This window comes from Haliotis rubra, unplaced genomic scaffold (assembly GCF_003918875.1).
Source record: "Haliotis rubra isolate DU_JTF1 unplaced genomic scaffold, ASM391887v1 Scf380, whole genome shotgun sequence".
Taxonomy (NCBI): domain Eukaryota; kingdom Metazoa; phylum Mollusca; class Gastropoda; order Lepetellida; family Haliotidae; genus Haliotis; species Haliotis rubra.
In genome coordinates, this window is record NW_025767058.1 from 660,078 (window position 1) to 675,864 (window position 15,787).

The 15,787-nt window shown below is 37.1% G+C and overlaps 1 protein-coding gene across 1 annotated transcript in view; it reads left to right on the forward strand.

Annotated features, from left to right (window-relative positions):
- Window positions 1–15,787, forward strand: part of LOC124286346 (neurexin-3-like) — a 131,101-nt gene that overhangs the window by 14,690 nt on the left and 100,624 nt on the right. Inside the window, 1 exon segment of the mRNA XM_046722707.1 lies at window positions 8,314–9,246. Within this exon segment, the coding sequence (XP_046578663.1) occupies window positions 8,502–9,246 (745 nt within the window). The 5' untranslated portion in view covers window positions 8,314–8,501.

Sequence of the window (15,787 nt, forward strand, 5' to 3'; positions counted from 1 at the left end):
AGTTGTCTGGGGTATTCTGACTTGCTTGCAGTGCTGGAACATATCAATAGAGATGACAAGTCATGTTTGCTTTTATTTATGTCTGCTCTTAAGGGGGACTGAGAAAAGATCTTATGCTCGAACTGAACTGTTGTGAGACATGCACTCTGAGTAATCGAACCTTTGCAGATGTAAGGACATAAATGTGTTCACAGGTCCAAATCCTCAGATAAAAGATATCAGCGAAGAAAGGACTTACCCTTCATGGTTTATTTAGAAAGCATCTCTAATGCTAATACCCTTGAAATCTGCTGATGGGTGGTGTTTCTGCAGAGTAAGTCATTAGGAAAGAACCATAGCTGTTCTTTGTTTTATGTGCATGATGTTTTTTGCCTACATGGGGCAGTGTGGTAGCCTAGTGGTTAAAGAATTTGCTGATCACTGCCGAAGGCCAGGGTTCGATTCGCCACATGGGTACAATGTATAATGCCCATTTTGGTGTCTCCCACCTTGATATTACTGGGGTATTGCTAAAAATGGCGTAAAACTATACTCACTCACTCTTTGCCTACATAGGCAACAGAAACATACCCAGAAAATATGATTTTTGTCTGACCTGCAGATGCTTTTTCTGAGATATCTGCAAAAAAAACTTGTTTTAGAAATATAAGAGAAACTGTTCAGAAACTCACTCAATCATTTTAGGCACATTGTGTCAATCAAATGAAATCCGAATACCAATGAGATGGAAACATTTTTTGCAAACATCTGGTGTCATCATCAGTAATCCATTAAATGTGCATGCATATTTTGCCTCCATTTCATTCTCAATTAAGAATTGGCCAGTTTGGGTTTATGCTTATGCGTTTGTCCAGCGTGTTGCATTTTGGCTCCTCACATCCTTTGTTATTAACAGGTGATGACTACATTCTTTTTCCAGAAGACTAAACAAGTCCCCAACATGCTGCATTTTGCTAGTACTTTCTTGTATAGTTGTTTTTTTTATACACATCAAGGTTGAAGAGTTCATTTCATTTCATTGTATATATTGTGAAGGGCAACTGAATTGACACTCAGAATTAGGTGTTGACTTTGTAGGGAAAAGTGTTCTTTCTGTATTCAGGCAGAAAGATTAGTTTCTCTTGCAAAATTATTTGATTTCGATTAGTTTTGATCAGTAGGGAAACCTTGGATCTCATGTTTCTGGCCTTGCTGTATATTGCATGCTGGGAATGCAATGAATGCGATTGGAGGAGGTATATTTGTCCCTTCTCATCAGTTGGGAGACATGGATGTCGTGTTTTTGCAAATGCCTTTGTTAGAAAATAGAGATTACTTCAAATAACCATGTACAGAGAAGGCGATTTCCAATTGCACTTCAATCAATATGTCTGCATGGAGATTTGTTTCAGAAAAAAGTTAATTGTTCTTGTTAGATACCATTATCATGACAAATCTTCAAATACGCTTTTTTATGGGACTTTCAACCCACTTCATTGCAGCTCACATTTGTCAAGATTTTTTTAAAACCTTCTAGTTTTGTTCTTTTTTTTGTGAAGGTAGGAATGAGTGTAGAATGTTTTTCATTCTGCCGGTCAGCACATGCAATGAATCCAGCTTTTGATTATACTTTTTAACAGAGTACTTTAGAATTTTTGCTTTTATCAATAAGATTATCAAATCAATTGTAAAACATCTATATTTCTAAGACAAGTTCAGGACAGAGTGCTAACAACAACATTTCGCCTGTCAAATTGAGTATATATATATGAGCTATTCATCACCAATTTGCTTAAATTTGCCTTAAATTTAGCTGATCTGAGTCATCTGTCAAAGCTGTGATGAATCTAGCTGAGCAAAATCAATTTTTCATGTGACTGAATGATTAAGATCAAAGAATTTCAGAGGCAGCTACAGCAGTGTTTATCATTGATTACTGGGATGTCAACAAACAAATCACTGCAAGGGCGTCACTTTGTCATAAACATTTGCATTGAATGAGCTGAAAAATACAGTTCAAACGTTGGCGTAAGCATTATCTGGTCCACAAATTATCTCACGCAATGCGCTACTGTGAGATCTCATATTAAGAAAACATTTTTTCTGAGATAACTCTTAAATTAGGAATGCAATTAACATATCATGGCACTGACAACTTGCACGTAATCATCACCCATGCAAAAAACCTACGTTGAGGCATCCTTTGTATGAAGCCCCTTTTTGAAACATAAAGCAATCGATTTTGGTTGCAGGAGCACAGCAAGTGCAGGAGATGTCAGGGGGAGTGAGGTACTTCTCAGATTCAGGATGCGTTAGATCCGAATAAGATTACAAGAAACCTTTGAGAGCCGTAGTCCTCGTTGCCAAGTAATAGGGAGAGGATTAAAGGAAAGTAATGATTCTATTTTGATGATATCTCCAGTGAGATCAAATGATTTTCATGTCACCATGGATTTAGGAACCAATATCTGTTAAATTCCAGGGAGATCTAGGTCTGATATGTGAAGTCAACATTATAAACTGGGAGAATGTAGATTTACAGTGCAAGCGTCTTAATTCGTGTTTAATTTTATGGATGGATTAAATGAAACTTGTGTTTACCGCACAACTTATTTCAATAAATGTATCCAAGTATGTCCTATCTAAACTGCCTTTCCTCTGAAAGTGAAGTACAATATAATATTTCCGTAAAGTGATGTTCAGTGAACTTTTATGTTGTAACTAGCGTAATAATATGCAAACATATAAGGTCTATAAACAGTCTCTTCAGTTAATACAGTTGGAAGTAGTTGGTCAGTTACATGATCTTTATCAAATATGGGTGCGAGGCACACATTTGGTACACTTGTAACTTCAACATAATTCGAACCTGTTTTATGTGGAACTGCAAAAATTAAAATCCAACAAAGTATAGCATTATTTAAACTTGCTTAACAAGTCCTTTTAATCATGTGAAATATTTCCTCCTCATTACTTAAACCTTTATGTATACATTTGCCAGAGGCCTGCCGGTAGCATATTTCAGTTGGAAATGTGACACATGTATGCTTGCCACTGATGCCTATCTTTAACTGGCAGACAAGTTTGAAGTTGAGATATTTGACATAGTTTGATAAGCAAAACCAACAGCCTTGGGTAGCAGCCTGTCCAACTATAGTCTTTTCATGTATGAAGATGACAGCCAAAACATGCCACAAAAAAACAACTTAAAAGGGATAAGCATTGTTTATCTAACACACATGATGTTGAATCACAGTGATAGCAGGTCTTTCAGTCGTGGTGGTGCTTGTGGACTTGTGGATTATGCATGTATCTAGTCTGAGGTAGGTCGAGTACAGTGTAACAAATACTGGAAGTAGATGTCCTGATAGCAGGCAATATATATAATGGATGTTTCTTTGTTCCTTATCGTCACTTTTCGATAATAATTCATAAACACATATTCTTGACATAGAAGCTTACAAGGGATGGGAAGATTCTTCTGATTATGGGGTTGGGGTTATGGATTGGTCACTTTTATTATTAAAATGTGATAAGGTATTGATTTATATCCTAAACATGGACATTTTGACTTTTATCTCCTTGTTGTTCTGAAATAGTCATCAAGGACTATTATTACTCATTAAATATGTAGAAGTAAAGGATTTTAAACAAATAACTCATCCACATCTTAGTTTTTTTCTCTTTTGATAATGATATCAAGGTATTATTAGAAACTGCACCAAATTTCATAAGAAGTAACCACATACAGTCAACTATATTTATAACAATATCAAAACAGACCATTAATTTTAGTTCATTATAACGGTAGCTATATACATCTGACTAAACTATACATCTAGTGGCTGAGACAAAACAGTCTGTCAGTTTAAAGTGTGTTCATTATATACATAGCTTACTGGTTGTCATATTGACAGTACAGTAGTTGGAAGAATACTATTCCTTACTTAGTTACACATAAGTCAAAAACTTTCTCATTTGGGGTTGTTTTTTTCTGTTAATTTCTGCTAACTACAGTTTAGATAAAGACGGCTGACAGCTTGTTTTAAGGGGATATCACTACATGGCAGGAATGTCCATGTATATGTACCAAGAACATTGTTAGAACACCAGGGTGATATCCCTATCCTGGTCTAGTCACGTAAGTAGTTGTTATTATCAAGGGATGATATGGTAGCCTAATGGTTAAAGCATTTGCTTATGATGCTGAAGACCCAGGTTCAATTCCAAAACTTATGTGATGCCCATATCTTGTGTCCCCCGGCATAAAAAGCGGAATAAAAACATACTCACTCACTGTCAATATCAAAGGGGCAATTATTGCAATGACTGTATCTGTTTTCGTCCTTTCAAGTGTTGGTGTCTGTGTAACTGTTGCCTCTGCCAGCTTTCTTCCACTTTATCGTTCTGTTGGTGAGATCTCTGACTTATCCCTCTGTAATCCCCAGATAACTTCAGTCTCGTGTAGGGGATGATCCAGAATCACAGTCAGTGTTTTGCTCTCTTTGCAGCAAGGCAAGGCTTCACATTTCTGCACCTGGTTCTTTTCAAAGAGGGGCCTCATTTTTTTTCATCTGCGAAATACAAAGTTTAGAATTTATGCCCTGGAAAATCTATGATATTCGTTTTTTGTGCCCAAAATGGAATTTTTCTTCTTCAGGATGAAGATTAAGCTTTGTTTTTTGTCATGCCACTTTTGAATTTATATGATCTTTTGTGAAGAATGCAACTGAACTTTCACAACAAAGATAATTTCTAAAAACATAAGGAATGAAGTTGTGTACAGTGATATTCAATGATCATTAGCATGCCCTCATCAGTTACTAGTGGGTACCTGTTAGAAGAGTGCAAAGGTGTTAATGATGTACCCAGAAGCATTTGAGATGTAACATAAGACCATTTCAAGGCTGTTTAGTTTCAATAAACCTATGTGTTAAAGTCATATACATGACTTATTGAGGTGCACTTTTGTATTGGATCTGTAACCTGATAGGTTTGTTCTTGTCAGTAGAGAACTGTAAACTTAAAAAGTGAACCACTAATACAGTGAGTATTTATGGCTTGGATATCATGACCAATGTGTGGGGTGGCGTGGTAGCTAGTGTTGGGAATTGGTTGAAATGTCATAATCTTTAAAAAATTGGTTAGCAGCATTTTCAGATTTTCCTGTTCAGGTTGTTATTTCAAATAAGTATAACATGATGCAACTTGCTACTTTAAAGTGATGACTAATATATCATGAAGAAAAACCTCCCTTTAGAATTCAAGAAATATTCAGTCATGTCTTTACATTAAATGAAGTGAGTTTTCTAAGAATTAAACATGTTTTCAGGCCCTGACAATTTCTGAGATATGTTCCATCGTCAAGTGTTTCAAACACTAGAACAGTGGTTCCAAAATCGTTCGTGTTCGATTATGAGAAAATGTGATCGATTGCTTGGTCGTTTGGTCACTGCGACTGATCTTCGATTATTTCAATTAATCGGAACACCACTAGGGGTAATCTAGTGGTTAAGGTGTTAGTTCATCACGCCGAAGACCCGGGTTCGATTCCCCACATGGGTACAATGTGTGAAGACCATGAGAAGCTTTAATATTGCTAAAAGCGGTGTAAAACTAAACTCACTCATGAACAATGTTTGTGTGTGAATTTTGTTTCTCGTATCAGCTGGAATCAGGGAGTGGATAAAATTGTGTGCTATTTCAAAAAGAATTTGCTCAGCTCTTTGAAGATGCTTTAGTGCTGAACTTATTTGATAGAGATTAGGCATGTAATTATACTTTTTGTTATGGACACTTATGTAACCATGGGATGTTTTTCTTTCGTATTGATCTAAGAAATATGAAAGACACATTTAAGCCAGCATTATCCAGAGCCAGTGTTGAAAGCAAAGAGAAGCTCAATTATGTTTTCGTTTATGCTTTCTCTGAGATAACAGTTATCCCAATTGTACACAAGTCTGGGAGAAAATTTATCCTGAAGACCTGAGATTCAAACCTCACAAAATTATGTTCAGAATTTCTGCATCCATTACGTACACCAACAGTGTGCTAAATAAGCACATAATTACAATTTCGTAAAGGAACTATTGTACCTATGAGTTCAGTATAGATGATTCGTTTTTTGCTGTATTGCTACATTAATGCTGGGACTGCACACAGCCAGCATTTACTGTTGTCATAGGAGATAATTGAACAATAGAGCATTGTCTGTTATCAGTCTAAATCTTGCCAATGTTGAATTACCAGCTGAGTGGGAGATGGTTGTGTATACACGGATAAGTATTAGGTATAAAAGCAATTGTTATGTGCCACCAGGCAGAATAATCAAGTGAATGGTGCGTAATAAAAACGTTTGATGTGATACGTCTTGTCTACATGTATTAACATGGGGCCTAATGTTGTATAACTGTAAATGAAGACAGAGGCAGTTCCCTCAGATTACAACTTTGTCCTGCTCTATCAAATTTGACTCCTGCTGTGCAAATTGTAGTGTAAAAAAGTAAATGTTACAATCAAGATTACTGTCTGGTCTGTGGTTTCTTACAAGCAAGGCACTGTGTATTTCTTGTTTTATAGTTTATAGGCTTCTACAGGGATAGTGGCCATGAGGCAAACCCAGCAATTCAGACACAGCTCATTAGGGTCTGGTGGTTTAGTGCTTTGTACAACTACTTAAATGGATTCATTACTAGACACTTTGAATTTGGTAGAAAACAAGTAGTCCTTCCATAGTTTTTTGGGAGGGGGGGGGGTTAGAATTCTGGCCATGTCTTAGTCTGATAATATTGACAAGCTACTTTTTCTGTAATTATAAAATCATCTCAGTCCATATCATAAGTAATAAGAAGGGGTGTTGGGGTAGCCTAATGGGTAAAGTGTTGGCTCGTCACGCCGAAGACCCGGGTTCGAATCCCCACATGGGCACAATTTGTGAAGCCCATTTCTGGTGGTGTCCCCGCCGTGATGTTGCTGGAATATTGCTAAAAGCAGCGTAAAACATAAACTCTCAGTCAGTCAGTCAGTAATAAGAAATAGTGATGTTTCAGGTGTTCACAAAGTTTCAGGTGTTCACAAAAGGTATATGAATCCTGCCTCAATGTTGGCACTCTTCGCAAACATGTGATGGTAACCTGAATCACAAAAAGGATGGTTTGAGATAGTGTAATGATAGATAATATCCATTTATAACAGCCTTGCACTTGAATCACGTTGTCCTCAAAATAAACTTAATGAAACAACCCTATATGCTTCATTGAGATATGTCTTTTGACTTTTTTATTCTTTTACCCAAGATACTGGTTCTCATGAAAAAATTGCAATACGTATCGTTTGAAAATTGTATTGCAGTATACCAGTCCTAATATAGACCTATCTAGCATTCCCTAGGAGGATACAAAACGGCATCATTATACAAGACCAACGTTTGGTATAACAAGTGTGTCAACATTGATTACTGGCGTCAAAGCACTCTTCAAACATTGGGTGAAGAAGTCAGTTGAGTCCTTGACTTTAACCCAGTTGACTATTGTAATATCTCACATAGGCAGGTCGTAATCCTGGGTACTGCTTCTGATAACATCCAGCCAGAGCTAACTATTCTCAAATGTAATTCAGTCGGTCCATATATACATAATTACATTCATTGCCAAAGTGTGGATGCTTTCAGAACCCCTAACCAATAGGAACGGCTAGACATTACGGTAACATATCTCAATAAAATCTCCAACAACTCTGGCTTAGGATGTCTATGGAAAGTAATCAGAAAATTGTCTTCATCTACAATTGTTAGTCTAGTTACTGAACCAGCAACTGGGACCTTTCCTTAGATGAAACTGATTTTATTCCTGGAACTTAATAGATGTCTCGAGATTCCACAAACCCAATCTTCTGTGCTAATGTTCGTTGAAATGAGGCTCGGTTTAGTAAATAACTCTCCTTCTTGGTAGCTCAGAGCATCAGAATGCTGCCTCATAAATTGTGCAATGATTAGTTATGAACGCATGATTACCAACTTGCCAGAGATTGTCTATGCGGAAAATTTGTCATCAGCTGGTGAAGTGCCTGTTATTAGATTGTGGACATAATGATAAGGTTAAAGTCATATGCAGAAAAGTCTCAAGAGATGAAAGTGTGATTTGTTATCCTATCTATCTGTTTTCTTTCAGGAAGTAAAAAAATATGCACGCAAATTGGCCATCACATGAAAACTTTTATCCCACTATCTCATTTCTGGTGATTAGAACATGGATGACCTTGAAAATGGTTTGAATGATTTGTAAGAAGTTCATATTAATTAGCATCACATGCTCATAGTTCTGTTTTATTTTGCAGATTTGGATGCTTCCTGCAGTACACAAGTGACTGAACTGTGATACATTTGCCAATCTACATCGTTGCTCAACTATGAAACACCACCACCATTATCTGCATATCAACACTATTGGATTCAATTTGGTCTTGCCATAAGCCAGAAGATAGAGGTGTCCTTGTTAGTATGAGGTGCTAATTGCATGTGAATCATGATGTTCAGTGCCAAAATGTCACATTACGGAATGTTCCTGTTAAATCTTGTGCTTCTGGCACTGGTCCTACCCAGATGCCTTGGCTTCTCCCTAGATGGTTCAGCAGGGTCTTATGCAAAATTTCCTGGCTGGGAACCATGCTTAAATGGAACTCTTAATTTTGAATTTCAAACAGATCGTCCAAATGCATTGCTATTTTATTTTGACAGTGGCCAAAAGAAGTACTTGGAGCTTAAACTTGTTGACGGGATTGCCAAATTGAAAGTTAATTTTGGCAAAGGACTTGTCATATTATCTGCTGGGTCAAATTTGAATGATAATGCTTGGCACAAAGTAGAGATTATTCGAAATAATTTGGACACTACATTAATGGTGGACTCAATTGAATTCAGAAGAAAATCATTAGGAGTTGATTTCGATTCAGAGAATGTTACTGAAGATAGATTCTTATTCATGGGTGGATTACCTGAAGAATATGATCGTGAACTCTCAAAACTGTCACTTCCATCAGTCCTCTTTGAACCAAAGTTCCGTGGGTCTATTCGGAATGTGTTTTATAGTAATTGTGGTGCTCTACCTGAAAGGCCAGAAATGATCGATTCACAAGGAATTCTGGGTAATGAAGCCGATTTATGCGAGCAAGGGAACCCCTGTTTAAACAGTGGATCCTGTCTGACAACTGATCATGGCCTTGTATGTGACTGTACACGTACAGAGTTTCAAGGAGAGAGATGTGAAATTGGTAAGTTCTGATCAAATTTCAATTGACTTTAAGCTCAAAAAAGGGCTTACATCTGTGGGTGGCTAATGCATCATCCTCAGCAATGGGAGGTCAAGTTAAAAATGTTTTCCACAGACTTCTTTCACATAACTACTGATGGACTCTGAATAAAGTATTTTTTACCAATTTATAGCACAGTAAGGCCATTTACCACATTTGCATGGTCATCTGCATAAGTAGTGCAGCCTCAGACATTGATCATTTGAACTGAGATCTGTTTGACTGGATAAGTTCTTGTCTTGATGTATACTATTCACATTTTGCTAAGGATCAAACCATTGATTCAACAGAAACTATGATGTGGGGTCTAATTTTGTTTAAATATCTAAGCTTATTGTAAGCATGGATCCTAGGTTTCAGTATGTCACTACATCTTGTGGATCCCATACCTGCTATTCACTGGTGTTGTGTACTTGTCAATGACTTGTTCCATGATTTACAAAATGGTTGATTGGCACCATAAAAACATTTTATGGCTACTCATGTATCAAGTACATAAGGTTAGATTAATGTGGCTGTTTGACTAAAGAGGGGTTACCATATCATTATTTATCTAGTTTTAAATGGATACAATTTCAAATTATAAATCTATGTTTAAGTAAAGTTGGGAATTTTTGTGATCCTTAGCAAAGTGTGAGTAGTATATTAGCCTACCTGTACATTCATATTTGGGGCAAAAGTACTAATAACTCTGTCTATTTTAAATATAGTGGATAATGTGTATAAGCATTATTTATCAGGCTGGAATACCACATTTCTAAGTCAGGTGAAGAAAAAGTATTCATGATTAGCCCTTGAAATTCTATGGATAATGCTTCTCTTTCCCTTTTGCGCTTCCTGTTCTGACTTGTAGCATTCTCCTTGATCTGGTGGACATTGTACATGAGATAAAAAGTATTGATCTGATGATGGGTATTTGGATGGATTGCTTCTCATCTCAATACCTGGGTAATCAAGCAAATAGAATTAAGATACATCTCATTTACATGGGAGTGATTCTCAATGCATCGTACACTGACCATGGCAGACAGCAGAATGAGACGGAAAATGTCATAATCACTGATGTAATACCATCCACTCCCGAGTAAATTATGTGCAAAATGCCATCCTTGATATCTAGGGAAACATATAATTTCCAGGCTGTATTAAACACATTTACAACAAATTGTAATCTGATTGAAAACTTGTGATTTAAATAGAACAATCATTATTTCCTTGTTCATCATACTAGAAATAATGACATAAGTGTTCGAAGACTGCTATGGCCGAATCAATCATCTTTGGCTGAGTTTGTCTTGATCGCTCATCAGAAATCTGCGTGTGTTGCGAACACTATCTTTTTATCAATACGTAGACATCCTCACCAACATCCAAGTAGCCCAACGTCTCGAGTGTGTTTACCTTGGTCTTGTGTTGATGCAGTACACATGCTGACGGGTTTGGTATAGATATGTAGAAAGCCATAGGTACCTAATTTGGTTGTTGATGCCTCAGTCAAAGGATTAAGACCGTTACAGATCTCATGTTTGAATCTTTGGGGGGCGGTGGGGTAGCCTAGTTTAAGCGTTTGGTCGTCACACCGAAGACTGGGATTCGATTCCTCACAGGGGTACAATGTGTGAAGTCCATTTCCCGATGTTATTGCTGGGATATTGCTAAAAGCAGTGTAAAACTAAACTCACTCACATTCATTGAATCTTTGGCTCATTTGAGATTTGCAAAATATTCACTTTGATGAGAAAAGTCAGTTTCAATATGACCATGCATTTATTTCTTAGTATTAAATACATATAATATGGATAACAGAACATGTCACACTTTAAGTATTGCAATTGTTTACTGAAATGTCAAGCCTTTTCATGAAAGGAATTATTTAGTAATTGGAAATACATGTCCAAACATTTACTAATTTCTTAAACTCACATGTAAAAGAAGCTTTTGAATAAGTTTAAAGAGTCTTTGAATTTTATCCTATTTTTTGTTATTGAAGTGCAGGTGAGTCGAGTTTAACCTATTATTGTTTATTAATCAAGGTAGTGGTCACCTTGTGATTGGCTACAATACTGATACAATGAGTTCAGCATAGTAAAGCCGGCTAGTTTAAGCATTTTCACAAGGTTAATTTCATCAAGGAATGTTAATAAGTTGTATGTCATGTGCATTTCTCAGTATCCAAGTAATTAGTAGATAGGAATATATTCAGAATTTATTCATGAAGAATGAAACGTAATAGATTCATTTTTATTTATCTGCTGAGATCACAGTGAAACAACACCTAAATTTTGGACTGATTTCTCTTGATTGTGTGAAAGATGTCTTTGATGTTAATGCCAGATGAGGTTTTTGAGCCTTGTGTGTAATAAACACTGGGGAGAATAAGACAAAGTCAACAACAGCAAACATGACAGCAATCTTTACTCAGCCCACCAACCTAATCCAAGGCAAACAGTTGGCTGTTTGCCACACATAAAGGGCTGATGTGTCACCTGCCACAATCCTATGACATACTCTATTGGAATGCATCGATATTTTTGTTTCAACTCTACGGCACAGCAGCAATATAATTTTAAATAATCTCGTTATCTAAGGTCATGGTTGGTACATGCTAATTACTTTGTAGTCCAAGATGCATGTCATAATAGAGCCGCATGAAACGCACCATAAACTTCATTGGAATGGTGAATTGTCCATTAAAATTGATGAGAATCCTTCCTTGAGTTTTTTGTGGTTAGCCACAGTCACTCAATTATTTATAAGGCATGGCTGAAAGGAGTGAGGTATGTTTATTGTGTTGCGGAAATGGACATAGTTTAATCACATCAGAGAAATGGGGAACTTGTTCAAGTGCTTAAAATAAAGTCTAATGTTTTACGCCAGTGGAAAGCCTGTGAAAAGTGTTGGAATTTGGTTAAAATAATGGATTAAACCTTATATTCAATAGCATTGAAAATATTCTTCTTTTTATGATTTCAGGTTATTTATTAATTTTTGGAATTGCATATGCATGTTACACTTGCTATCACCTTAAGAAAGTGTCACAAATTAGTTGAACTGATTAGTAATTTAGGTCCCCATGGAAACATGACACATTGCAAAAATGGGGAAAAAAGAAGAAGATAGATTTTCTATTTCATTACAAGTCTTTTTACATGACAACACATCTGCACATCATATGAACACACCATCTCACTGGACTCATGTTTAAAGCATCTAATAGAGAGCGCAAAAGTCTATGGTTTGTTCCCTGGCCATGTCACACCAGAAATTTTTACCCTGTCACTCAACATGAAGGAAATACATGTAAGAATAGTGTTTTTTTAATGGGGTTATATGTGGTGTGGTGTGCTGTGTCAGTGGGCAAGTTACAGAGCTCAGGGTTTTATGTGATGCACAAATGTGGATCCATTATGCGCAGATGTAGGGAATGAAAGACAGAAAACCCTACAGAGTTCATCCAAAGAGATGCACAAAAATACCCAGAGCTTACCTACAACACATCAAGAGTAGTTGTCTGTTATTTCACCCATCAGTCATGACCACTTTCCACATAATCACTGATTCATTCCAGGATCTGGAGTAATTATCGGAATATACAGTACACTACACCATTTCAGTACCATACAGAACCCTCATATTATCAGCAAGGACCTGTAAAATGTATTGAGGGACGACCCTAGTCTGTCGTACAGACCCTGAAGCAAATATATCCAAGAAAGCCCACTCAAGTCTAGAAAATGTGGTAAGTCTAGATTTCCTCAAAGAAAGTCTCAGGGCTCCTTTTCATTATATTCATTTTTTTATTACTATGAACTTTTTTCAGTAAAGTATGTTCATTTCAGAGACTAGTTGTTAGTCTAGGAGGACCCCCTGTACCCCCACTTTTGTAAGGCAAGGTAAAACCCTGAAACAGACTTAAGTCCAGATCATACAAGCACCACACACATACATGTGCATGTTGGTATACACTGTTAAGAGAAATAATCTTGAACACCAAGTAAAACTTCATTTCACCTTATGTCTGGAGTCAAATTATGCCCTTCATGGTAAATCTTGGAACCACATAATTCAGAATTATGAATATTAATGTCCGCAAGAACACTGTTTGACATTTGGAAAAAGGCAATCTTGAAGAACGTCATATCCAGGTATGTCATATCTTACACTAATTGTTTATGAAAGGTACAAAAGTGTATTCTCTAGTTGGTAACTATGTCCAAATTGCACAACAGGGAATAACTTCATGACTAGTACAAGCAGCCAAACGCAGCCACAGGCAGGCACATAAAGCACTGAGTTAAATTAGGTTTATCAGTTCAGCATATTCTAAGCAGGGCCCTGTTCCTCAAAGCATCGTAGCTACGACAGTCATAAGTCTATGTTAAAGTATGGGAGTTATGACTGTTGTAGCGCTACAGATCACTTTGAGGAACAGGGTCCTGGTCATTGAGTATTATAGAAAATGTCATTGAAGACATGAAATGTATGCATCAAGAAATTCCCATCTACTGCACTATTACAGGTAACAGCTACCACAGCTGACAAGTTAGCTCATGTGTATAACATGTCAATGTATAATTGATGGTGTGATCAACCGAGAAAACATGTTGACAGCAAGAAATAGAAAGGCGATAGCAGCCATGACACAGTGAGTGAGTGAGATTAGTTTTACGCCGCAGTCAGCAATATTCCAGCTATATGGCGGCGGTCTTTAAATAATGGAGTCTGGACCAGACAATCCAGTGATCAACAGCATGAGCATTGATCTTCGTAATTGGGAACCGATGACGTGTCAACCAAGTCAGCGAGTTTGACCACCGAATCCCGTTAGTCGCCTCTTACACCAAGCATGGGTTACTGAAGATCAATTCTAACCTGGACAGCTGGAGGTTGGTACTCAACCTACCAAGTATTATCAAATATGTAAACTAGCCAATGCCAATTTAGTGAGTGAGTTATACAAAAATCTCATCCCTGAAACAAACAATGATTATTATAAAACAGTTGTTAAAAAATGATAGGAGAGACTAGGAGTGAATGAATTTGCTTTTACACTACTATAAAACGAGTGTAAGTGAGTTTAGTTCTATGTTACTTTTAGCAATATTGCAGCAGTATCATGATGGGCGACACCAAAAATGGGCTTCACACATTGTACCCATGTGGGGAATCAAACCCGAGTCTTCAGCATTACAAGTGAACACTTTAACCACTAGGCTACCCCACAGCCCCTACTGTGAAATGTAAATGAGTTATAGCACAGCATGAAATAGGATACAGGTACAGGTTCAAGATGTTTATCTCACCTGAAACCAGTGAACACTGGCATTGTGCTGACAATCTATGAATCGGAAGCTGGACATGTCTTGGACTCGAACCAGTGGATCTTGTCACGCCTATCAAACATGTCTAATTTAGATATCTTATCTGACAAGCATCGTATAGAAGGAGACCTAGTTTGCCCGTAATCCCAAGAAAGCAGATTAAGGTGTCGTTAACGATGGTCATCAGTATCGGCTGGTAACTAGCCTGGTCTCTGTTTACAACATTCTACAACAAATTGCCTCATTATCTAGGGAAATAATCATGTTAAATGATTCATAGGATATTTTAACAACCCCAAGTATCAATCGCCACACTGTTCATTAGTGTTATGCAAATAAAGAAAATATAAATAACACCTAATTTGATTAAGAATGGAGTTAATGTATCTCTACCACCAGCTAGCTGATGACGTGTAAACACAGACGGTCGCCATCGACATGTTTTTGGTGTCAGGAAAGTGACCAAAATGGCACAGTCACTTCCTGTTCAGCAATTCCCTTCTTGAAATTATGGTTGCGGTGCTATCAAGGACAATTAAGGACCAGGTTTAATTTGTTCAGAGACGTCTAATCAGTGTAAAGTTTCAGTATCCATGCTCAAAGCTGTCACCATGTTTCATTCCTCTTGATTTACTTTGCTATAAATACAAACAATATCACTGTTTATGTATGATTGTGCATGCTTGCAATGGGATTAGTCTCAGAACTTATCTTACACATGCACAGCCACAGCAGGAAATAATCTCTCCTTGGCAGAAATGTAATTAAGCCTGTATGGAATAGATCATGGGATAGGTCTTTCAATGAGAAAAAGAAGCAGTGCCAGCAGGTGGTTTTATGTGTTTATTAAACATATGAAAAGATAGTATTCAGGGTGGTGTGTATTATACAGTAAATTGACTCAGTAAAATTCCTTTCACTTCCACTAACCAAAGGGAGAAAGTGCGTTGACATTCCATCAATATCAAAGCAGGAGACAGTTGAATAGGCTCTATACTTTGTACCCATGTTGGGTTGGTGGGGTTGGTTGGTTGGTGTGTTGTTTAATGCTGCACTCATCAATATTCCAGCTATATGGCGGCGGTCTGTAAATAATCGAATCTGGACCAGACAAACCTGTAATTAACATCATGAACATTGATTTACGCAAATAGGATACAAAGACATGTGATCCCATCTGA